At 37.2% G+C, this 26,254-nt stretch overlaps 2 protein-coding genes across 2 annotated transcripts in view; one reads left to right on the forward strand and one right to left on the reverse strand.

Moving 5' to 3' along the window:
• The first annotated feature begins 62 nt into the window (after positions 1–62).
• On the forward strand, positions 63–9,232 carry eif6 (eukaryotic translation initiation factor 6). The gene is made up of 7 exons (XM_053499653.1): positions 63–153; positions 2,734–2,883; positions 2,993–3,078; positions 7,541–7,716; positions 7,958–8,134; positions 8,568–8,749; positions 8,902–9,232. The coding sequence occupies exons 2-7, from the start codon at positions 2,777–2,779 to the stop codon at positions 8,909–8,911; spliced, it is 738 nt and encodes a 245-aa protein (XP_053355628.1). The 5' UTR covers positions 63–153; positions 2,734–2,776; the 3' UTR covers positions 8,912–9,232.
• Positions 9,233–9,642: 410 nt separating this feature from the next.
• Positions 9,643–26,254, reverse strand: part of esyt1b (extended synaptotagmin-like protein 1b) — a 42,286-nt gene continuing 25,674 nt past the window's right edge. Inside the window, exons 33-52 of the mRNA XM_053499652.1 lie at positions 25,927–25,998; positions 25,760–25,846; positions 25,517–25,663; positions 24,263–24,546; positions 23,327–23,435; positions 23,159–23,226; positions 22,121–22,214; positions 21,843–22,019; positions 20,248–20,330; positions 19,641–19,689; positions 17,721–17,810; positions 17,518–17,613; positions 17,342–17,413; positions 16,007–16,093; positions 15,765–15,911; positions 14,440–14,579; positions 13,727–13,858; positions 13,434–13,539; positions 13,291–13,340; positions 9,643–12,200 (exon numbers count right to left, since the gene is read on the reverse strand). Of these exons, the coding sequence (XP_053355627.1) occupies positions 12,176–12,200; positions 13,291–13,340; positions 13,434–13,539; positions 13,727–13,858; positions 14,440–14,579; positions 15,765–15,911; positions 16,007–16,093; positions 17,342–17,413; positions 17,518–17,613; positions 17,721–17,810; positions 19,641–19,689; positions 20,248–20,330; positions 21,843–22,019; positions 22,121–22,214; positions 23,159–23,226; positions 23,327–23,435; positions 24,263–24,546; positions 25,517–25,663; positions 25,760–25,846; positions 25,927–25,998 (2,115 nt within the window). The 3' untranslated portion in view covers positions 9,643–12,175. The remainder of the gene's footprint in view (positions 12,201–13,290; positions 13,341–13,433; positions 13,540–13,726; positions 13,859–14,439; positions 14,580–15,764; positions 15,912–16,006; positions 16,094–17,341; positions 17,414–17,517; positions 17,614–17,720; positions 17,811–19,640; positions 19,690–20,247; positions 20,331–21,842; positions 22,020–22,120; positions 22,215–23,158; positions 23,227–23,326; positions 23,436–24,262; positions 24,547–25,516; positions 25,664–25,759; positions 25,847–25,926; positions 25,999–26,254) is intronic.

Here is a 26,254-nt window from a genome sequence, read left to right on the forward strand (position 1 = left end):
TATATTTTCCATAGCGATTGTGTAACCTAAATCGGTGGACCTGGCAACATCTCGTAGAAAACCCGAACGTGCCTACGTAAAGACGTTGTTGAGGAAGTGAACACGTGGGTCGCGTGCGTTCACGCTTTTCAGAAAGGTTCAGGCCTTTTCACGGTAAATATGTTTTTATTAGATATTTTAAAAGTTATTTTTATTATCTACAGGTGTCAGTAAAGTCGGGGTTGGAGTGTATGGATCATATCTGAAGCGGTTACAAGAAAACAGTCGAAACAACTACTAAAGAGAAATGTTAGGGGAATGGCTTCTTGGCTAACTCACTGAGCTAACACTAACTCTATACAGTATTAAACAGTGCAGTCTGTTGCCCGCCGCAGTGTGTCTTTAATCCTGTCAGCTTGTGACTTACTAAAATCTATAGTTTTTCCGTTAAGAATTTAAGGTTAGACATCGTTTACTCTAAGGATTTGCTTAGAAATGTGTGTCATGGCAGGGTTAAACCCGGAGGACAGTGCAGTGTTCAGCAGCGCAGAGCTCTACATCTTATATTGCGCCTTGTAACGCGTTTACAGGCTGTAAACATATGTCCGAATGTTATTAAAATAAAAAAAATTAAAAAATAGTGACATTTCAAGTATTTACTTTTCCGGGCGTAGGCAATTTTCATGCTGCTTTTATTTTTTAACGTTGCTTTAAATGTTTTGTAATTTTTCCAGAAGAGTTTTACATGTCGTCAGTCTCAGAGACTTCTTAAACGTTTTGAAAGATTCAACTCCTGTAGTCCTTAAAACTAAAAGCATTTTAGCCATTTTCTGTTGTGCTGTTCTTTTAATAAAAATATATATATATAAGGCTTAGGATTGTGCATGTATAGAGATATTCATTTTTTTCAGCACAGCATGGGTGCTGTTGAACTGAATTTTATTTAATTTTAACAAATTATACACACGTGACTAAGCAAAAAAAAAAAATAGTACATATACACGTTCTGTGTGTTTTCCGTTGTTTCCATCACCTAAAAAGTAATAATAATAATGTGCTAATTTTTAGAGTTCTACATTTTTGCAATGTCATTCCAATATTACAGTAGTGGTAACTTTCTTTCTATCTGACATATATTCAAAAACTTTTTCCATATAAGCATTTTTTGTTTATAATTGATTATAATAAATCATTTTGCAAGTAATTATGATAAAGGTAAAGCTTATCTTTCACTACAATATTTATCTGGTTTATATTATTAGGGTTTAAGCAGCTTTTATTTGTGAACATGTAATTTCTACACCTAGGTGGTTTCCAGTTATTGAACTCATTCAATTAAAGGAGACCAGTCCAACCAGCTAATAATAAAAATAAGAAGAGAACTTGTACTGTAAGCACAGATTCTAAAAGCCATACCTTCGAAACTGACAACATCACACTGAAGGGATGGAACATTCATTTAGGAAACCTGTTTAAGAAACTGGATTCCCTTTGCAAAGGAAACAGTGAACACACTTTTGACCAGACACAAAATATCAGGGTGAGGCAAGACAGAATTCTTTAGGGGAGGATAATGCTCTGCTTGGCTTTGGCATAGTCTTTCCCAGTGCACTGTGCTGATTCATACAGCACCATCACATCATGTACTGGTTGCAGTTACAAATTACCAAAATCAAAGTGCAGAGTGTATTAGATAACAGTGTTTTGTCGAGCCTCGTAATTCTTTATTTGGGAAATTCATGGAATTCTCTAGTTCCATTTTAGTTCTACTTGCATTGTTAGTCTTTGCGTAAGTCATGTAAAGGATTTTTATCTGTCACATGTACATTACTGCACAGTGTTACACTTTTTGTATATCCCCGCTTATGTAGTTGTGGTCATAAAGATGGCTCAGCCATGAGGTAGACAGGGTAGAGGGCCTTGCTCAAGCGCTCAACAGTAGCAGATTGGTGGAGATTGGGCTTAACTCACCGACCCTCTAATCAGTAACCCAGAGATTCACCCTTATGAGCTACCACTGCTCCAAGGCCCTTTAACAGTCTCTGTTCCTGTATAGCGTCTGTGTCGTATCATGGCTGACCCTCTGCTCTGTCATATACAAAGAAAATTGCTGTATAGTAAGGCTATGTAACAAATAGTGTTCTCCTTTCAAATCATGGTAAATTTTTTTTTTAATCACCTGGATTGAATAGTGCCAGCTGTACAAGACCTGGGTCAGTCAGATTTAGGCTTAGCAATATTATGTCTAATTGTAATTACGCATGTACATAAACATATGTACATGTATAAAGACAAGTAGAACATTTTAAAATCATGTTAAAACATGAGTTTGAATTAAGTGGGGGCAGGGTTGATATTAGTGTTATTTCTGTATTAGCAATGATTAATTTATCAACAGTTATGGAAATGAAATGCATCGCTATAAAATAAAACAAGCCTACTGAGATTTCTTTAGGCTAAATATTGAATGGAATTTTCCTCACCGTTACTGTTTGCGAATGCAGATTTTGCAGCTGTGTCCATGTTATTTATTTTATTTAAGGTAAACCTTATTTTAAGTTTGTTCATTCATCAAGTTAGTGTCATAGTAATCTATTATTCGTAGTCATAGTATTAAGAAAAAGCACAAACCTATATGTACTATAATTTTGGTTACGTTAACTCTTATTATGCGCTTTGTTGGTTAGTTTTTTATAAATGTAAATTATACAAATATATGTTTGTACCTTACTAACGAGCCACATTTTTCCACAGTTTTTGTTGAAAGTGATCCTGTTGTTAGCAGTTCTCTATCATTATGGCTGTCCGAGCATCCTTTGAGAAGAATAATGAAATCGGCTGTTTTGCAAAGCTCACCAACACTTACTGCTTAGTGGCAATAGGTGGCTCAGAAAACTTCTACAGGTAAGGTCTGCAGCAGTCTGTAAATCGCTACATGTCATTCTAATTCTAATTTAGGTGCTGCACATGAGTATGTAAAAATTAGAATGTAAATGGAGTTTAATCTTTGCAGTGTCTTTGAAGGAGAACTTTCAGAAACGATACCTGTTGTGCATGCATCTATAGCAGGATGCCGGATCATTGGGAGGATGTGTGTAGGTGAGTAAAACTTTTCATTACTGGGTTGTCATCTGACAACGCTGTTTTTACCATTTATTCAAATAATAACCATATTCCGTTTAGGCTAGTTGTGTAATGACACACCAAACACGAGTATTCCATAGTATTCCATGCCTTCTTATAAATCAGAATGACCAATACAGAAAAAGAGCAAAAAATGTAAAGTGGGTATGTGCTTATTGTCTACTTTATTATAACCATCTATACGCCCACACATTGAGTTATTGTATCATGTGGCAGCAGCACCATTCATAAAATCATGCAGCTACAGGACAGAATTTGGCTTTTGTGAAAATTTTGACTTTTTACCCGTTATACTCGTTGGTGATGACAGATGGGCTAGCTTGAGTATTTCAGTATTAGTTTGATAACTTCTGATTTGGGATTTACACTAAATCAAGTTATAAAGTTACACATAATAATAGGGATGCACCGAAATGAAAATTCTGGGCCGAAAACGAAACCGAAATTTTTGGATGCACTTGGCCGAAAAACCGAAACCGAAAATGGCTTCATTAAAAAACATGTTTAAAATATTTTCTTTTTGTTTGTATTAAAAAAATGTTGCATATTGCAACTTTGCTGTCCTCATCTGAAACTTTGAAGTGCTTCCATACTCCGTGTTTGATGCGTAATGACGGCGCGAACGAGACGGGAGGATGGGAGAGGCGTGGCGACAATTTCGGCTTTTATTTTCGGCGCTTTCTTAAGTTTCGGCCGAAACCGATAATGCTATTTCGGCCGAAAATTTTCGGCGGCCGAAATTTCGGTGCATCCCTACATAATAAAGTTATCCAAAAGTTAACAGAGAATTGTACAAAAACAGTGAGTGAGTGAAACTAATTGTTGACATGAGAAATCGGAGAAGAATGGCCAGACTGCTCTAACCTAACCAGAAGTCTATAGTAACTCAAACTACAGACAATTCCTGGGGAAATTGTGACATAGGGGATGAAAGATGGTGCACCGCTTGATGGCGATTTGTACCCCACAGCAGTTGGTGTGAGTGAGTGGTGGGGGCATGTCTTAGCTTATTCACCATTGCAGGCGTGGGCTTGAAATAGGAAGTCAGTCCTCTGCTTCTGAGCTGAATAGCTCAAGGAGCATTACTTTTGAACCGTTTTGATACTTTTGAAAAACTTGGTGTCAAAATTGAGTGTGAATCTGCAGGTTAAAAACCTTTGTAGTTTTTTGTTGACTCATTGTTTAATTACTTTATTTACACTGTAAAAGCCCTATTAATTTTTAGTTGGGCTGGGTTTTGCTAATTATTTTTCATTAATATGATGATTGGCAAAAAAAATTTCAGCATTTCTCGTTTCCAAATCAGACAATTGCAAGGTTTTGGCACTATGACAACCAAATTGTCAAAGCTTGACAACAGTAAAAAAAAATTTAACACCTTCCACAGTGCTCAGGAGACCTGGCTGAACATTTCTGTTTTATGTGATGCTAAAAAACTGAAGGAGATACGGCCAGGTTTTTGGACTTGAAAAAAAGTGCAATAATATTACTTATCGTTAGCTTTCAGTCCCATACTTCTAAGCCAGTGGTTTTCAAAGCACTAGTGGGGAATCACACAAAAAGAAATTGATCATTAATACAAGTAAATTAAAATAACATCAGAGAAAAAGTGGAACTATAGTGCAACAATAACGGTTTAACATCGGCATGTTAATTGCAGAGGAACAATATATAAGGAAACATTCGGTATTATATATTAGGGCTGGGCGATTTGGCCTAAAATCAAAATAGATTAATTGAACATTTTAACTCGATTACGATTAATGAACGATTGTTTTATTTATTTATTTTTATTTTTATTTTTTGCCCTCATAGTTCAATGACAAGTTTTGTACAGTATATATGCTTACATATTATAAGTGAGAGATTTTTGCTCTTGTTGCTCAGTTGTCTCAGTGTTTAAGCTCTCTATGCTCGACATGTCGGCGGAATAACGTAACGGAGCGGGGTCATGTGACTCCACACGCAGTAGTGTTTTCAAAGGAAAGTAATTTCTAGGTATAAAATAATAATTTATAGGTTCTGAATGTCGAATTTATAAATAAAAAATTTATATTTTATCAGGCAGTGCTTGTCTGGCATTTGTAGTTTCCAGTGCGGCGGCAACAGTTGCTTTTTGATCCCTTAGGCGCTGAACAAAAGGGAAGATCAATATCGCTCTACACTTTTTGTTGGTGTGCCGCATTTTGGGATGATCCCTAAATCATTCGTTGCGCCATAGAGAATAATGATGGTTATGCTTTTAAACATGTATAATTTAAGGTGGATGTAGCTTAAAGACAATGGAGAGAGGAAATGTATGTGGGTATCTTATTTGTCGGTTTATTTACGCAGCTATTGAATTCGGAGATGTGAATATAAAACTAACTTTGCCGCGGACACAAACCGGGTCAGTAGCGTACTGTATATAGTGAGCATAATAACATTAATGGATACATTTGTTACATGGACCCAAAAAAAGCAGGTGATTCGGCACTATCAGCCTAATCAACCAAAAAGCCAGCCGAAAAGACAACATGATGAAGCCTATGTTGCCTATGTTCATGGTGGGGATGGTCGGGGCAGATGAGAGACCTGTGTGTGCTTTGTGTCTTAAACCGCTGGCAGCAGACAGCACGAGACCCAACAAAGTAGGAAGACACTTAGGCTACGTTTACACTGCAGGTCTCGATGCCCAATTCTGATTTGTTGCCTATATCAGATTTTTTTGACCGTCTGTTTACACGTTCTTTCAACTATGACTCATATCCGATACACATGTTTACACTTGCTATACCATCTGAAACATCGCGCATACTTAAAGGGAGGTTCTTGCGCTACACACTAGTCCAGATAGACGAAGGTGAAGTATGCTTGACACTCTGCGATATATGCAAAGTTCGCGAAACGTCACCATGGTTTTAAAACGGAGGAGGAGGAGGAAAAAAAACGGCATAATTGCAGCCTGTACATATGCTTCATTCACCATATACTGATTTCTTAATTTTATTTAGTCCTAATAAGCATTAAAGGAGCAGGGGGGGGTGGTGCTGGGTGCTTTTCCTTTTTAATGTCACCTGCGATGTTATAATTCCACACGCGCTTCCACCGGAGAATAACATTACGTCATTAAACCACGAAGAAGTTGCAGTTTTAATGACTTACAGAACGCAATGTCTCAGGAAATCCGATCTGTCTGTTTACACGACAATCACATTTAACACATATCTGATTTATTTCCACATATGAAGGAGGCCTGAAACCGATCTCGAAATATCGGAATGCATGCGTTTTTTTCCTGTTTACACGGACATAGAACATATCCGATATGTGTCACATATGAGCAAAAAATCTGAATTGGGTCATATTTACCTGACAGTGTAAACGTAGCCTTAGAGACAACACACTCCAGTCACGTTAATAAGCCACTCAACTTCTTTGAAAGAAATCTCTAGATAAGTGACAAAGTAAGCCTGTTATAACAATTGCGCGTGTATTTTATCTGTTTTGAACCTGGTGTTGTTTGATCTTATTGCTTTAGAAATTGATATTTCAATAAATAGTAAACTTGGCCGTTTTCGTTATCATTTTGTTGACAAATGGAGCTTGAAAATTCGCCCACCCTCTTAAGTGGGAAATGACAGAAAATGTTTGAGAACCACTGATCTAAGCCATTATGGTGAGCAAAAAACATCTCAAAATTCACAACTCCACAAACCATGATGTGGATTGGTCATTAATTAGCCATATTCTCCACAGTTGTGTGTTCCTTCACATTTAACTGATTCTCAGTCCCTTTACAAAGCAATGGAGTGTGTTTGGAAGGGTTCAGAGCGAAAAGGTTCAACACTTTGCTATTGAGAAATCGATAATGTCAAAGCATTGTCCAAACCCCTAGTTTTTTTATAAACCTTAGAATTGAAATATTTAAACCAGTACATTTGGCACCAACATACATGCCATGTCACAAAGATTACATTTTCTTCTTTTCTGATCTGTGTGCGTGCATAAAATGGTTAACTTGGACAGAAAGCATGGTGAGTATTTATAGTTACATTTTAAGGTTGTGAACCATTCATGAGAAGTTCCTATTACCGCTTGTTATAGCAGCTGTAAAGTAAATTAATAAGTTTTTTATTATTTGGATTATTGAACTCAAATTCAGTGTTTGAACATTGCTGAAAGATAAATATAATTTCTTGAATCATGTTATGAAAAGCCTGTTCTGACATCAAACCACCCTAACTGCAACAGCATGCTCTAGTTATTACTTGTTGCAATCATTTTAACTCCAAAAAATAATACAGTTTAAATTAAAGTCTTGAGATTATGGTTGTAATGATTTATATTTGTATACTTGTTTATAACAGGATACAGCTTTAAGCTTTCTGGATAATCAGTCCTGATTTCTGACACAAATCTTACCTTTACTTTAAAGGAAACCGCCATGGACTTCTCGTGCCCAACAACACAACAGATCAGGAGTTGCAGCACATGAGGAACTCCTTGCCAGACACTGTGCGCATTCAGAGAGTGGAGGAGCGACTTTCTGCACTCGGAAATGTCATTTCTTGCAATGACTATGTGGCTCTAGTTCATCCTGACCTTGACAGGGTGAGGATAATTTTTACTTGCGTTGTGTATGGAAAGCATCTTTTTTCTGCATTCTGTACAAATGAGTGTCACAAGTAAATGCACAAGTAAATGCCCCTGCATGGACTGTACTGAACACAATGGCAGTCGCTTTTAAATTTGGTTTCAATGGAACTCATTGGCAGTGGTTACAGGTTGTAAATATGATATTGTTTTGTGTGAAGTAATTCATGGTGTGATTAATGGCTACTGTACTGCACAGGAAACAGAAGAGATTCTGGCAGACACCCTAAAAGTGGAGGTGTTCAGGCAGACAGTGGCAGAGCAGGTGCTCGTGGGTAGTTATTGTGCCTTTAGCAACCAGGGAGGCCTTGTGCACCCGAAAACATCTATTGAAGACCAAGATGAACTTTCATCACTCTTGCAAGTACCTCTAGTTGTAAGTGAATGTCCTTCCCTAATTTCCTAAACTTGCACATTAACCTCATTTATACACTACTGTTTTTTTTTTGTTTTGTTACGTTGTTCTTAATTAATAGTCTTGCATGTAATTATGAAATATTAATACGTTTTGCACAGGGCCTATGTGTGTGTATATAGATGGATAAATGAGTGCATGTAAATTAATTTTAATATCATTTTAGATATTTACATAATCTGAATATCTGATGCACATGCACGCACACATACAAATTCTAATTTTTATTCTATTTGTACATTGTAAAATAATGCTGAAGAAAACTGTAAATATTAAGACGTGTTGGCTACTTATGCGCTATAAAATCTGTTTTATTTGTATTTATTTATTTTAATACAGTTATTGTAATGCTACTAATCTTGGGTCAGTTCAAGTAATTGAGATCTTATTTTAGGCTGGTACTGTAAACCGTGGCAGTGAGGTGATTGCCGCAGGCATGGTGGTGAATGACTGGTGTGCCTTCTGTGGTTTGGATACAACAAGCACAGAGTTGTCAGTCATTGAGAGTGTATTCAAGCTGAGCGAATCTCAACCAAGCACCATAGCTCCCAGCATGAGGGACTCGCTCATTGACAGGTAAGTACATATAACCATAGTGATTGCATAGACTTCTCTTTTTATTTACTTGCTAAGAACATAGATTTGGGGAAAATTGTTCCCAGAGAAGAGGAACACTGCCACAACTGCCAGTTCAGTGCTAATTGAAATGTTTTCATTTTGTTTTCCAGCCTGACATAAATTCAGCACGGTTGTAACGTTTTGGAGATGGGTTGAAAACAAGACCGGGTTGTGGACGTCACCATTAAGGGCAACATTTTTGTCTGTTCCTGGACAAGTCTCTAGGGATACACTTAAACTCACTCTTTGTATTGTTTTATATTGTATAAACTGATGTAAATCTAAATTTGTGAAGTTTCCACGCTAAATCTGCAGAATTCAACATTCAAATGCAAGGGAATGTTTACCATGTAAAATCTTGGTAAACATTGAGTTGAGTTTTAATGTTGCTTTCATTTTGTCACTGTACTGTTATATCATTAAAACTTTGGGCAACACTCATACTGGAATTTCATTTTAACTTCATCATTGTGACCTAGTAGAATTTAAATAAATTAGTCTATTTTTCTGAGGAAAAGTTTAACCATGTCATTGTAATGTGACCACAGAGAGGTGGGTGATACAACAATAGTTTTAAAATAAATTGATTTCAGGTATAAACCCAAATGCTGATCAAATAAATGATCATGCTTTTAGATATTTTATGCCTTCAACGCTAGGTTCTACTTGTACTTGTTCTTCTGCAAATGGGGTATGAAAGCATCAGTATACCTCGCAGCACTGCAGTCCTTTTGAGATTAAATGTAATTTAGGTGCCTTCACCTACCCATGTGATTTTTTTTTTTTTTTTTTTTACAAAGGCACTGTTTTTTTTAATGACTGTGCTTAATATTAATCAGTGAGTCCATGAATGCTAGTCCAAGTGTATGCTTTATTGGCATTTTAATGTGGTAATATTCAAGCTCAAGTGTTTCCCAGCAGACAGTAAATACTGAACAATGCATAGCTGTGAAAAATGCAGTTGGTTTTGTAGCAGTTTTAAGTGCTTCGTTCTTTGGTGTTTTGAATTTTTCATGTATACTGTATGTATGCAGCAATCACAGTCAAGCAGGTTTTGCATCATAGAATAAAAAAATATAAAAAGGGGTAAACAAACAAAAAATATATCTCCCAACAAATGCTGAAATATTCACAAAGAATCTTATTACAGAGAGTTTTAGTTTTTTTTTTACTACAGTAGGTTCTACTTACAATCTCCTTACGCAACTGCTGAGATCACCCTAACACCATAGTGTATCCAAGCTTTTAAAATTACTTTTTAGATCGCATAAGATCTTGTTTTTGGCTTGTTTTGTGTACTGCATTTTTGTATATACAATGCTTTTCCATGCCTCTTTCCTCAAAGAACTTCTATAAACACATCCTGTTAGGAGCTGCTCTCAACCTTAAGATTCTTTGTGAATTAATCACCGATATATTGATAAAAAGTAATGTTGAAACAAATACAAATTAATTTCCATTTCATGTCTAAAATTGAACAAATGTAACATCAGTAATAAAACCATATACAATAAAACATACAAAATATAACTTCAGCTGGGCCATGTTAATGTCCATTTTTGTGTGTATTGTCTGTCATGTACATTTTTTTTTTATTTACCAAACATAATCCAACTCAAATATAAAAAGTAACATTAAAATGCAAAAAAGTTGTATGCAGTTTCTAACACAAATGTAAGGCCTAATTTAAACAAACATACATTGTAATGACACACACCATGTTCATTTCTCTCTGTCTTTCTCTTTCTGTCTCTCTCTCATATTTCCATGTTTAAAAAAAACAACTACCAAAAATGTTTCTTCATCCACCGTAAATCATATCAATGTGTTACATCTAGGCCCCATGTCAGCTTACTGATGTACTGTTCTGGGGAAATAAAATTTGAAAGAGCTGCCCTTATGTGAAGTAAATCAAATTACTATTAGGGCCATTATTGCACATTAATTTAGCAAATAGCATGGTCTTAATCAGTATCAAAAGTAATGTATAGGTTTTCAGATGCAGTTAAAATTCTGCTTTTCATTTCACTGCTTTGTTTTAATTTTCCTCTCACCACTCAGCAATCCACTTCTTTTGAACATCTGTACTCCTGACCTTCTATTCAGTAGTCCAATAAGCCAATCATGTGGCAGCAACACAGTGTGAAAAATAATGCAAATACAAGTCAAGAGCTTCAGTTAATGTTCACATCAAACTTCATACTGGGAAATAAAATATCTCTGACTTTGCTGGGGGCAAATGAGCTTGTCTGAATTTTTTATTTTTTTTTTATCTGACGAGCTCCTCTTGATCTTGAACAGAATTTAAGCAGACAGCTCTGAGTTGACTGGAAGACTACAGTAACTCAAACCTCAGTTAGCAGTTGCATCTTGAGACTGATGGACTGCAACAGCAGTAAAGCGCATCAGGTTTCAGTCATGGCAACCAAGAACAAGAATCAGAGGCTATCATATGCACAGATTTGTTGGGTAAAAGTTTTTCCTTTTCCCTCTCCCTAAATCTTTATCTTTTCAGTTTGGGTGAGTCTGTGCTCACTATTAATTTTTCACTTTTTAATCTATCTATTCATTTAGGGGGGTGTTGTTCACATTATTTAGCATCAACTCTAGATGTCTTGCTTCAGCCCTAATCTGCATAGATTTTATGCATTGTACTGCTGCCACATGATCAGAAGAATAAAACAACACCGTCTGCTGTGTACTGGTGGAGAGGTCGGTCACAAAAACCCAATTATAAAATGAGTGCACATAAAAGTTACACGAAATTAACTTCAAAAAGAATTTTCGCAAGTGGAAATAAGGAAGGAAATCAATTAGATACATAAACGATTGAAATGCAGCTCTGGTATTGATTTGCATTGATACACGAGAGGCCACTGAAATTGGCAATTTTGCCTGCTTTATCTGCAAACATTAACATTGCAGAAGTCTGCATATGCCTCAGTCAACATGGTCATTAATTTGGTTTAATAAGTGGAAAAAGAAACATTTTTGCAAAATCCATAAAACTTACATTAACATCCTAAATATTCCTCATTGCATAATCAAATACAATCACTGAGTCAATCTGCATCCCTGGCCTCAATCAATTTGCATAAGGAGATACTGGAACTTGTAAAATCAATGTAAAGATATTACAGTTCCTGGAAGCCCACTTATGTCTCGTCATTAAACTTCAATAAAAAGTAACAAAACTCTGTCCATAAGTAATATTGATTGCATCATTGATTATTCAAATTCAGTAAGCCTCGTGGCATCGAGATAGCAGCTGCAAGAACAGAGAAGGAAGAAATGGAATATTATATATTACAGCAAGGCATCCGTGTAGAAAGTTGTATTGGATGGGTAATGGCCACTTAGAGGAAAGGACTTCAGACACTCCAACTAGTTGTGGTCTTTTAAGTCAAACCTTACAATGAGAGATAAAGAAATTTGTTAAGACAACAGTTCAATACAAGTCGAAGGTTTTCATGCACATTTAACCTGATCTTCATGACAATTAGATTACAAAAACATCTTATCACACATCCACAATCAACAGAGTAGCATAAAGTGCAAGATCTATTTACAATAAACGGTGTAGGAATCTTAGGGTTGTTATGAGTATAACTAATGAATGACTAAGAAGTAATAAACGATGGCCATCTGACAGCCGGGTTGTTGTTCACATCAAACCAAAAACTTGGAAATCACTTAGTATACTTGAGATGTTTAGTGTTCCTGTGCTAAAAACAACTGTGGGGAAATTACAGATAGTTTTAACAGGGTTTAGCGTGCTATGGTCCTGAAAAATTCACAGATTTAAGCAATAAGAAAGGATTCAGCTATCATATGCAGAATTTATAGCTTTGAGGAGATCATCATAACGTTCTTAACTAGCATTAGAACCTACACCATGTGTAATGTCCAATGGGGTTAGTCACCTATAAGAATAATAGGCTCTTCTAAGTTTTTCCTGCAGTGTGTTTGGAGTTTGATTAGATTCAACACTGGTATCACCAGAACAGGGCAGCTATACTGTACATTATAATGCAACTTTAACCTTATGATGACCTCATGTGTTACGTTTGTCAATATAGTCATTACTTTTCTATTCCCATCTTGTTAAGAAATGGATGAAGAGGATTTTGCCCTCAAGGAGCTAATGTCCACAATGGGAGATTCAACAGGAACAGGATCATACTGTACAAGCTAAGGGAGCTATATACTGTAGCAGAAATTACTGGGTCACAAGCCACCCGTGCCTAGACCTGACACACAGGTTCAGAAGGCAATGGATGATCAACTCTTCCTGCTTGAAGCATAAACTGAATCTACAGGACAACAGTGCTGGGAGTGACAGCCCTTAGTATGATCATATTATTTTCTGAAGGAGTTATGCCAAATACAGCACATGCCACTTTGGTACCTGCAACATTGGTACCTGATACTGCAATCGCCTTTGCTGCCTAACACAAACAACAATGTGAAAATCTGTGTGTGTGCATCACATAACTTACCATTCTGCAACGCCCGTGAGAAGGTCAATCTGTGCCAGATCTATTTCAGCCTATAGGCACGGAAAGGTATTTATTATATTACTATACAGTACTTGATGTAAACTGTAGTTTAAAGACAGGCTGGTCATTATTTGCTGACTCACCTGACCAATCACATCCTTTTCTCGACTCATGAAGGAAGAACTGTGCTTTACACACACACTAAGCACTCTCTTCTGAGCGTCCTCCGCACTCATGTCAAACTCAAACCTTACGAAAACAGACATCAGTGCATGACATTAACTTAAACTTAAGTAAATAATGTAATATATGTAATATATATCTAAGCTACATTTGTGAAATATTTCAGAAATAAGAACAAAGCAAGAACTGTGCGTATAATGGCCTTATGTCACATTTATGCACAGACACACACACACACACACAGGATCCACACCTCTCATTAAACTCAGGGTTCAAATCCTTCTTCTTGACAGCAGTCTTTCTCTTCGTGGCTTTGCTTTTATCAGGCAGCAGAATCAGAGAGACGTAAGTGTCTATACCTTCCTTCGATGATGTCACCAGGCCTCTGAAATACCACACACAATCAATCAGCGTTTTGGACTGTTTCAAATATAAGATATTTACCATGCTTGTATGTTTAAGATTGACCCCTTACACTATAATACTTGTACTACTCCCGTTTATGTTTTCTTCTTTTATTAACTTAATTTTATAGTAAACTAACATTTTGTATATTTCTATAATGTATAACAATTTAATGCAATTATTTCTTTAAAGGAGGAAAATACTCATTATATTCATTATTTTACCTGATTAATTTGTTATTCTTATTATATAATCCTAAATTAATATCTATAATATAATACTATAAAATACAATAATACAGTGTGGGGGCTTTTCATTTTTCCACATTTTATGTTTCACACATCATAAAATATATCCAAATGATAATCACATGTTAATTTATTACAAAAATAAAGAGGTGCACATGCCGCACATTTAGATTCAAAGATGCGTGAGAAACGGGAAACAGGGAATGACCTTATCTATGTGCTGCGCCATCTGTATTGGCATAAACCCTTTGGCATACTTCATCATACTTACACAATGTTTGGATAAAATTAATCTGACAGAAAATTAACAAACCTGCAGCCATGAATGATAACAGTGAGTTTCTTCTGATGGGACAAAGAAATTCTGATCTGTCCAGTGATGGGGATCTGCTTATTGCTTAAAACAGGCCCAGCACCGAGCGCCAGAAGTGCTGCCATCTTAGAGTCCAGGATCTGCATTGAAAAAAATAACAGGAATAATGATTAATGTACTGCATCATTTTTTTATTAACATTTTTTTTTAACATTTGAGTAGATTAAAATTTTTATGCTGCTCAAAATACACTCATCATGGACATGAATGTGACTGCAATACTGGACTGTCAGTGACTTATTTAAACTGGTCTTTTCCTGGGGAGGAATAATTATACAACATACATCTTTAATAGAGGAAAACTGCGAAATAAAGACTAAATTTTACATAAAGGGCCAAAAATTGACATGCATTCACTTAAGAGTTTTACTTTGGTGTTGGTGAAAGTCTTAAAATGGATTTCAATACACCAAGCCCAAGGGCTGTTAAACTTCCTGTTAGTGATCGTGATTGATCTCCTTGCCAGCATAACAAGTGTTTGTATGCCATTTATAAACAACTGCAGATTTCAACATCAGTTCAAACCATTGTACCCAAGTACAAGTTATTTGCAAGGTATAGGTAGGCAATAAAAAAAAAAAAAAAACAGGAAGTAGACCCTAACCTTTTTCCTCAGCTAAAAGGGAAGTGGTTCCGATAATCATGTACAATTCAGGAACCATCAAGACACAAAGCTGCCATAAAGAAGAAGCTCCTGGAACATCAGTGTCTCTGTCTACAGTCAAGCAAGTGTTACATTATGATAGAAATGTATCAGAATACCCAGTGCATCACCGGTTGCTGCATATGGGGCTTAGCAGAGGCAAAGAGTGTTATTGATCCAGCATCCAAACTCCCCAGATCTCAATCTAACTGAGCATCCATGGAATGCTCTGAACAATCGAGTCATGCCCATAGGGGTCGGAGCTACCCTGGTGCCATGGCTGATGGTGTACAGTATGTGCTAACATCGTAAAACTGACTGACAGAGCATGTCTGCCCTACATCAGATGGTGTAAATAAAGTATAAGCACACAGCATGTTCATTAATATGTGTATAAATGTACTGTATGTGTAATGTACATTTTGATTTATACAGTACATCTTTCCTTATTTCAAGCTGCTTTGCAGCAATGACCACTGTTAAAAGCATTATATAAATAAAACTGAATTCAATTACTCATACTTTTACAAGGATACCTGTTTTGATTCTTTATTGCAGCACAATTTCTCACATTCTAGCTATAATTGTCTACATTTTCTTAGAGGTGTGTAATATTTCATACCTTAAGTTCTGCCCTCAGTAGGATCTGACTCTCAGCCAAACCTCCATCTATACTCAGCCACTGGTCCACCGCCAGCGCTGGTTGGGAGAGAAGCTCTCTGACTGGTAGAACCAGGGAACCCAACGGCTGATCCCACCCACTAGAGAGCTATAAAAATGTTTACAGGTTACAAATTGGAGGAAAAATCTAAAGGAAATACATAAGCAAGTAATATAGGAATATATACAAGAACAAATCCTTACTTTAATAATAAGCATGTCTTTGTTGGGGTCGTGTACCAGGAAATGAAAGTGTTCGTGCCACTGAGGAGTCGTTGAGCGGTCACACACCTATAAAACAGGGCAGCGAAAAATATATAGTAAAGATGTCAGATGGTCCTGTTTGGATAGCTTAAATATTGCAATGTCAGAAGAATCAATTCTTCAGAGAAAAAATATAATTAAAAACTTTTGCACATTCTCAAGTTTGTTTACTTTTAGGAAATTACAACATGAAGAGTTTCGGGGATTGGAGGCCAGATGGATTGGCCAGACCTTTGATTCTACATTTACGTTCCAACAAAAAGGGATTGCCATTACAATCAGTCCCATAATTCAACACTGACCGACCGGCAAGGTCGCTACATCAGTGTTAACAGAAACGTTGGGAATGATAACACCAGAGTAGAGACTGGACCTGGTATCCTTGAGTGAGCCTGCAGCTCTAATCACTGAGGAGCTCTTGAGGACTTAAAACCAACTGAATAGTTTATTAAACAACCGTGAAAACATTTTTTAGACAGAATACTAACTGAACTAATAACAGGAACTTGCCAAGTTAGTCTATCTCATGGCAAACCCCCTGGTCCAGATGGTTACTAAGATGAATTTGATAATTGATCATTGAAATGCATGAAACTGGAACTATTCCTCACTATATGAACACTGCTAATATCACTCTTATTCCTAAACCAAATAAACATCTTACCCAATCGTCTAACATCCAACCAGAGTCAATAATTCACGTTGACATAAGCGCAAAGCACCGTCAGTAATCACTGCTCTAATACACACAGATCAAATAGGATTCATTAAGGGGAGACATTTTTCCCTGAAATGAAACCCAGCTTCTGCTACCTACAGTACGTCACTGATGACAAATGATTTGCAAGAAAATAAAATAATGATAATGAAGTAAAAAACAATTAAACAAACAAATACATATAAAAAATAACCATGGATTAATATTATATAATAATGGATTCATTAGATTGCATTAGAGTAATTAATAGTCAAATTATATATAATTATATATACAGTATATTATATATTAATCCATGATCATTTTAATTTGTCAAATTACTTATGGTCCTTAAAAACAATGTATAATTTCTATAACATTTATGTTAAAACGGCTGAAATTCCTAAATGTTTAATACAATGTTTTTAGCTGACAGGCTACATTTTTATTCCATTGTGATGAGATTTAAGGACAAAAAAAATTATCACTGTACTGTACATACATATAAACACAAATTGTGTATGTGTGGTTTGTGTGTGTGCAGAATAATACATAATGATTTAATTGAATTTCCTTGCCTTTGTTTTGTAAGAGGTTCCCCCAAGCACAAGCTCAGCTCCAGCTTTAGGCTCCTTCCCACTCTTCTTCAACTACAGATGCATACACAGAAAAAAAAATGCATGAATATTTATAAATAAAAAACGTGTGTGTGTGCATGTGTGCGTGTGTGTGTGTGTGTGTGTGGCCAACTCACAGGCAGTGCATGTGCTCTCTCAATAAGGACAAACAGCAGGGCGGCTGAAGGAACTGATTTATTTTGATAGGTCTGGGAACTTTGCATCTGCAGCACCTAGGAAAAATGAATTCAGAAGCACACTCTACATCATATGACACACATATGCCTTAACAAGTCAGACTGGACAAATTTCATTCAGCTACATTTTCTTTAGTACATGCCTGCTGTAGCCTGTCTGGTTGTGCTACTCTGGGCACCCACTCGAGAACCAGATGAAGACGGCCATGTTTCACATCATTCAGCGGGAACCACTGCAACATGGAAAGACAATGTACAGCGAAACAGCCATAGTTTTTTTATTTAACAATTAAACAATAATCTTGTACAAAGATGTCAATACTGTCAAAAAATAAAACGCTATCAGGCAACAAGAAGTAAGTTTAAGTAAGTTGGACTTTCATTTTTGGAGTCAATAACGTTACCATCTCAGTAGTTTATATGAACATACCACAATTTCTTTTGTTAGGATGGCCCACCTCCACATCCCACTACTGCTGCCATTGTTATCCCTAGCCTTTGGAATCCATATTTATAACATGTTCATACTGATGTGGAAACTTTGTTAGGGGTCCAAGCAGTAAGATTTTTTTTTAAAACACAGACAAATGAGTAGACTGGTTACTTTTTGGAGCATAACAAAAAAAAAAAGGAAACCCTAGAAACTAGAAAAATAACAAAAGTCTATAATGAATTTCACCTACAATTTTCAGTATACATAAGGCACAATTTGACTAGTGTTAAACTAGTCTAGTGATGTCTTCTGCCCTTACGCCTTGGACCACTTCCACAGCCAGGACAACCATGTGGGTCATGTCAGTTCTGTGCTGAAGCACATGCTACATATCAAGTTTAAGAAGTGCCAGTTTTTACTCTCTGCCACCTTCAGTTTTTACTGCCACCTCTCAATGTCATCTGAAAAGTGATGCATGGAGGAGCAGCATGCTTGAGTACTCCTGCAGTAGACCACCAGGCTATCAGAAACGGTGCATAACTCAGGCCATTTACCTTGACTCTGATGCTTCAATATGTTTGAATATGATGTTATTAGTGTACATTAATCTCTAAGACAGTTATCTATCCAGGAAATCCTAAGCGCATTCCAGTACACTAAATGCCCTAGACTCACCTCTTTATGGGTTTCATCACCCCTTACAGTAAGAAAGATATCACATTACATTTAGGCATTTGGCAGACGCTCTTATCCAGAGCGACTTACATTTTTATGTCATTACACATCTGAGCAGTTGAGGTTTCAGGGCCCAACAGTGGCAACTTGGTGGTTGTGGGGTTTGAACCTGGGATCTTCTAATCCGTAGTCCAATGCCTTAACCACTGAGCTACCCCTGGGCCAATATCACCATACTGGCAGTGGTTGATCAGTTTTCTAAAGGAGGCTATTTTTTATCTACTACATGCCATACGTATGAGGGTCAATTTCAGCCAATTTTAGCATTCGGTTCATATGCATATTTTCTTCCATTTTCAGCTGAAGAACCAGGATTTCGTCATAGGTTTGGATGGCCTTATCAATGTAATATTAATGAAAGCCTCAGATCTGGACACTAAAATGATTCCAACGCAGTTGGCTTACATCTGGTGCTATATCCACAGACATTGTGGAGACAATCAACATCACTAGTGCAAATTATTCCCAAGGTTGGCTTTGTCCCAGATGTGTTTGAGTGATGCTATCCTTATATTTCTCTCTTCTTAACGATTCAAGGAAGCTATACAAGTTTATTTCCCATAAGTTCATGCAATGTGTAATTAAGCAGTATTGCCCCTCTCATGTGCTTTAGCTTTTCCATTCTCCTAGTCATGTGGCCTTGATGGGTGTTTGTCATCAATATATATAAAGTTCTTGTTGTGTTGTAATATATCTGTTTTTACATCAGCTTAAAAATGAGTTTTAAAACCACTGTGTAACCTGGGCATAATGTGCAAATCGAAGCCATTTAAGAAATCCCTACTACTACTACTACTACCAGTAGGATTTTGCCATGAAACAAGTGTCAAAAAAAGCATAGAAATGGATTACTATAAATGAGTAGAGGATTTAAGTAAATTGTAACAATACTCACCTCATCATTGTACTGGGATTTAATAATATCCCCAACCTTGGTTTTGAACCTGTTGCAGGAGAAGACAATAACAAGCATATTTGCTTATTTTATATCAAACAAATGCAGTGTCATTTAAACAAATGCATAGGTGTTGATGACCAAAAATGGGATGTGACCCATAAAGAACGGAATAAGAACAAGAAAAGTGTATTGCTTGCTATGTCAGTTAGTGATGGATCTCACTGCTTAGATTGAAAACAGATCTATATTTATTAATCACACTGACAGTTGCAGCCCTCTTATCTTCCATTATGTGCACTAAATGGCAGTAATATTTCAGCTGTATCATTAGTGGCTATGAGTCAGCCACCTTTCTGCAACTGTATTGATCTTTGGGTAATATTATTACTCTGTTGACTGCAAATGATGGGATTGACTAAAAAAGAAATGAAGGGGAGCTCAAGACCTTTGCACAGTATGGTAGTACTGTTAAAGTTGTTTTGCTTTTTAATCATGGCTGTTTTGACAGTATCTGATGGTGTGTTCCTTAAAACAGTGTACCATTTTAAAGAATTAGATATGGGGGTGTACCTTTTTTCAAACACCCATGCAATACTGACAGTACCTTCCAAGAAAGTCATCAGAGTCAATGTCTTTGTCGTAAACTTCAAACTTCACTTCAAGATTGGGGTCTGGAGTCAGAATCATCTAGTGCAAAAATCAACATTACAATTTTAGGTGACCATCATTTAAAACCATTTATACCCTTGTGCTAAAAAATTACTCACAGTCTAAAATTGGAAAATATTCATGGCAATGCATTCCAGAGATCAGGGTCTCATTTATCAAAATGTGTATACCTTAAATTTATGTTTCTAGAAAATGGCATTTAAAAACATGACAGTTTGAAAATCACATACGTTCTAAATTGTATACAAAGTAGTGTATCTGAAAGCAAAGCCCCACTGTGCCGATCTGCCTAATGAAAGATCCTTGAGTTTCATCACCATACAAACACTACCAACAGACACAGGAAGCCAGGCAACCACATATTTTCTGATTGTTGTCCATGTGGCATCACAGAGCATCATAACACACTCAAAGGAAAGTGCCATCTGCACTTTTCAGCACACATTTGTGCCCACTAATATTCCTGCGAATGACGGAGAGAAAAAAATATCCCTTCAGTCCCACAAAGAAAGCATTTTCCCCCTTAGCACCTAGCATCAGTGGGCATTTAAACTCAGCCGTAGCTTTTCCAGTTAATATACACTTATCAGCCATAACATTAAAACCGATGATATTTTAAAGAAAATATTTTATTTCAATGGCAGATGACAAGTGGCACGTGAACAGTCAGTTTTTGAAGTCAATGTGTTGGAAGCAAAAACATGGGTAAACAAAAGCATTTGAGCGACTGCGTGAGAGCTTGTAGTCAGAGAGCCATGCCGACCCCTGTCCACCGCTGAAAGTGCCTATAATGGCAGGATAGAATTAGGTTAGGTAGGCCCTCTTCTCTTCTCTCTCGCTCCTGATCTGCCCTCTCGACCCGTCTGACTCATTACTAATTAGTATTGAATATTTTAAGGTAATCATACCTCATAAATACTGAATGTCGGTCTAGCTCAGTACACGCATGGGGGAAGACTGCTGACTTGACGGTAGTTCAAAAAGACAATCAGCAACACCCTCCACGAGGAAGGAAAGCCAGTGAAGGTCTTCGCCTGAAAGGAATGGCTGTTCACAGAGTGCTGTGTTGAAGTCATGCAGAGTTGACTGGAGGGCAAAGATCGGGCAAGAAAAGGTGCACAAGCAGCAGGAATAACTGCAGTCTGAGGAAGATTGGCAAGCAAAATTCAAAGCCATTTAAAGAACTTGGGAGAGCTTCACAAGGACTGGGGTGAAGCTAAAGTCAGTACATCAAGAGTCAACATGCACAGACGTCCATGGTAAGGAAATGGGCTACAACTGTTCCATTCCTAGCATCAAACCACTCCATATGGTTTTTAATCCAATTCCAGTCATTTTAAATCTCCTTATCTGTTTTATTTGCTTGAAGCAAGCCAATATTCTGATCTTTCTTAAACGACCGTGTTGTTTCGACCAGGCAGAGCAGAACTGCACATATGCACTAAGGATAAATGAGACTACGATCTCTAGTCAAAAATTACGCTCATGATTATACATTTTAACATACTGTTATAGCTTACGAATTCTGACCTCATACATCTCATTCCAGGTGGGATTGAGGTTCTCTTTGATCACATGACTTTTGTAGGTTGTGGTCCCAACAGTGATCTTCACATAGGGGTCACTCTTTCCCTTCACCATACCCCGCATCAAACTGTCCATAGCAATCAAATCCTGAGCCTCCAGCAGATGAATACGCAGTACCCCCTATAGAGACAATCCAGTGGAATGTAGAGAATCAGTGTAATAATAGAAAAAAAAGAAGAAGATTTTTGTCACTTGCTTAAAATATTTCCATATTTACTGACCTGGGTGCCAAATCCAGGGTAGGAACGTGTATGTTGGGGTAGCACGTGTTCAATTTCTGTCATTTTTTCAGCAGCAGGAACCTTCTCATGAGAACTGAAAAACAGCCAATAAATACACAGACCATTTCTTTATCTGATAGCTAGATAAATAGTATATTTTTCAACATCTAATCACACAGTAGACCCATACTGTGCTTTGTACGAGATGGTATCAAAAAGTTTAGAGATTAGCTATGTTTACAAGCTCTGCTTCTTCGCTGTACGTCTGTCCTCAGACGCCTTTAAACCTGGGAGTAGAATTCCATTATTGATGGTCTGGCCCGTGGAGATGATGGGATCTTTCACTGTTAAGACTGTTGTTTTGTCTCAAGGTCGTACCCATACACCCAAGTTTTATCACCGGTAATGATCCGCGACATTAAGGACGGATCATACATGGCACACAATGTTCCTTCTGCTTCTGGGTCAGCAGCCTGGGGACAAATTTGGCAGCAACACAGCACATGTGCAAATCACACATGGCGATTGCCTGGACTGTTCCGTCTTTCTGATCTCTAGTCGTCAGTGATGTTCTTCCACTCTTGAAGTGTGCATGCTACTCACAACACCTCAAACAACATATTGCAGTATTGCTGTAAACTTGCGGAATCATGTCAAACGTCTCTGTGCCAGATTTGCCCTGTTTCATGCAGAATTTCACATTTGCTCTTTGTTCTAACTTGCTGTTAATAATGAAATCGCAGATGCGGTAAAACATGTGATCAGAATAGCATCCGTTCCACAGTTCCCGATGTACACAGGACGATGTCATTTGGCACACTGACTCATGACGGTCTATAGGCTTGTTACAGAAATAGTCTCAACACTTTTTGATACGACCTCGTATACGGCAACTTTGCTTCTGCTGTAACCTCCTCTCTCTATAGTTCCAGTGACCACTCATCCATTTGCAAGCGATACACAGCTAAACTTCAATCATAGTCCAACAAATGGTGTCCAACACAGATAAAATCTCAGGTACAGTCATTTTTAACTCACTTATCAGCTGCCTTTTCCACTTGTTGCTCATTGTTGGTTCCTCCCACTGAGGATGCTTTACTCAAATCCTGTAAACATGGTATGAGACAAGATGTTAGTCATTTTCTCTCTCTCTCTCTCTCTCTCCTTTAGACAACCACACAAGCACAAACACACACAAACACACACCTTTGCCTCATGTCCTGTGTCATGTGTGATATCTGCTGCTGGCACTTTCGGTGCATCTTCTGAAAGTGATACAGCTACTGGTACTGTAGAGGCGACTAGTTCATTGAGCCTGATTAAACATAAATACATGTGCTTATTAGTTATTTTGTAAGCATAACAAACATTCATGCAGAAATATATACAGAATCTATACTTTGTTTCTCTTGCTGGTTGACATTATTAGATAAATTTGTAGTCCTTTGGACGACATTTATAAACATAGCTGACGAATTGTACAGCAATGCTAAGATCATATTGTGCAATATTATATATTGTTCAATTCAGAAAACAGCAACGATTATTAAACTGTTTAATAAAAAATAATAGCAGTGAAAATAAAACATGTTGATACTGTTACACTGGGTTAACAGGGTTAAGGTCAGGACTCTGTGATAGCCAATGTGTGGGTGAAAATGATTCCTTATGCTCCCAGACCCACTTTTCACTATTTGAGCCCAACGAATCTTGGTATTTTCAGAACACAACACAAAAATCTAAAGTGCATTCAGGTAGTAGTCCAGTGGTCCCAGTAGCCCCCCTGCACTGCACGTTTTAGTGTTTCCTTTGCTCCCAGTACACCTGATTTAATTATCGAGCTAATTAATAGCCTTTTCTGTACAGAAGTGGGTGTGATAGAGCAGGGAAAACTGAAATGTACTGTACAAGGCAGGGGGTCCCCCAGGACCAAGCCAATTAGCCTAAGCTGCATGTCTTTGGACTGTGGGAGAAAACCAGAGAACCCGGAGGAAACCCACCAAGTCTGTGCCAAAAAATCATAATTAAAGGGAATTATAAAGTTTTAACTCAGTATTTTGTCCAATGTCATGAGGGGTGCCAATGGTAGTAAACACTGTATGTAAGAACTAGGATGGACAAAATCCCAGCCCTAAAACTTACCTTGGCGTTGGTTTGGTCTCTTGTTTTAACTCTTTAGGTGTTGTCATTGACTGCTCAGTACTGACTGGTGCTTTTCCTCCACTTTGAACACCAGTATTACTGTTTGCACCCATAAAATCTTCTGTTGACATTTTTGCGTCCTGTTCTGCAGGTTCATCAAACTTTTCAGGAGTCTTTGCGATAAGTTTTTCCACTGGCTTTTCAATGGTCTTTTCAGGATGTTCCTCAGTAAATCTTTCAGGAGGTGCTTCCACTTTTTTGTCTATCTTCTTTGATGCCAAAATCTGAAATAAAACAAATATATTAGAGGTAGGTCTACAGTCAGACTATTGTTGTATTGTTTCATTATTATTATTATTATTATTATTATTATTAGCAGCTATACTTCCTGCTAATATTCATGACTTTACATTATTACCTGCAAGAGAAATTAAATGGTCTTAAAGAGCCAAGTTAGCCACCTTACATCAAGCCAATTAAGCATGCTTTTCCCCTAACACCTAAGACCAAACTGAAGACAGAAAGAGCTGAAACACCACAATTAAAGGTAGGTGCTGTAAAGGCCTGGCGAAGCATCTCAAGGGGAAAGAAATCAGCAAATTCGTTAGATCAATGGGTTTGACTAGTCATTGACTGCAAAGGGTTTAAAAAAATTATCATAATTTTACGTTTAGGCATTTGACAGACGCTCTTATCCAGAGCGACTTACATTTTTATCTTATTACACATCTGAGCAGTTGAGGCTCAAGGGCCCAACAGTGGCAACTTGGTGGTTGTGGGGTTTGAACCTGGGATCTTCTGAACCGTAGTCCAATGCCTTTGGCTCTTAAAATCTTAAAATAAAGCAAGGAATCTACACTTCAATCACATCTTGACTGCTTAATCCACTGTAGTGGTGTACAGAGGCAAAAATACTAAACTTTTTTTGTGTGTTTGTTCACATTCTTATTGACCTGACTATACATCAGACATTAAAATATCTAAACATCTTAGATGGAAAGCCACTGACACAGCCAATCCCATAAGCAATATTTTTTGAAGAAAAGTGGAGAATGCTTTTATCAAAGTGACGAACAAATACAGAAAATCTGCAGATAGTAACTAGAGATCAGGATTAGACCTAGTACCCTGGATCTGTGAAGGACCTTATTATTGAGCATATCTCTCTTATTCCAGGCTTCATATAAATTAGTATACTGAAGATGCAGACCACATCAGCAAATTATATGTTCCATAGATTTCACTGTATATCACCTGGAGTTGTGCTCTCAGTAAGATTTGACTTTCAGGTGAAGCTCCATCCAGATTTTGCCACTGGTCCAGCAGAAGCTCTTGCTGTGACAAAAGATCCTTTACTGGTAGAACCAGGGAACCCAGTGGCTGATCCCATCCACTGGAGAGCTGAAGAGGACAAAAAAAGAGAAGTAAGGGCAAGAAAATGAACATTCAATATTCTTGATCTAAAGAATCCAACATCTAAAACAAAGGCAGAATTACCTTAATAATAAGAATCTCTTCTGTGGGATCATGAATCAGGAAGTGGAAAATCTCACCCCAGTGAGGAGAGGTGGAGCGTCCACACAACTTTGGCATAGAACAAAAGTTAGTGAAATATAAAATGAATTAAGTCATTGAATAGGTTAAAAAATAAATAAATGACCTACCTTAGTTTTATAAGAGGTTCCACTGACTATAAGCTCTGCTCCAGCTTTAGGCTCCTTCCCACCCTTCACCATCTACACACATACATATCTTGAAATGTAATTGAGTCAACAGTCCATGCAGTTCTACACATCTTCTATGAATGTTATTTAATGTAAGGAGTCTCAATTAGAAAAGAATTCTCTACAGGGCCTGTTTTTCCTCTGAAAGATTTTTATGGCATGGTATAAGCATGAAGACTGGACCAATGAAAAAAGTTGATTAAGTTAGATGAGGCCAGATTATCCCTGTTTCAGAGCAATGGGCATGTCAGTGTGAGAAGAAAATGAC

Source organism: Clarias gariepinus, chromosome 6, assembly GCF_024256425.1.
Source record: "Clarias gariepinus isolate MV-2021 ecotype Netherlands chromosome 6, CGAR_prim_01v2, whole genome shotgun sequence".
Taxonomy (NCBI): Eukaryota; Metazoa; Chordata; class Actinopteri; order Siluriformes; family Clariidae; genus Clarias; species Clarias gariepinus.

What these genes read in the sequence shown, in the direction of transcription:
- eif6 (XM_053499653.1), top strand. Translation starts at nt 2,777, where the DNA reads ATGGCTGTCCGAGCATCCTTTGAGAAGAATAATGAAATCGGCTGTTTT. An exon ending in GGCTCAGAAAACTTCTACAG is followed by an intron (nt 2,884 to 2,992) that starts GTAAGGTCTGCA and finishes TAATCTTTGCAG; the next exon opens with TGTCTTTGAAGGAGAACTTT. An exon ending in TCTTGCAAGTACCTCTAGTT is followed by an intron (nt 8,135 to 8,567) that starts GTAAGTGAATGT and finishes ATCTTATTTTAG; the next exon opens with GCTGGTACTGTAAACCGTGG.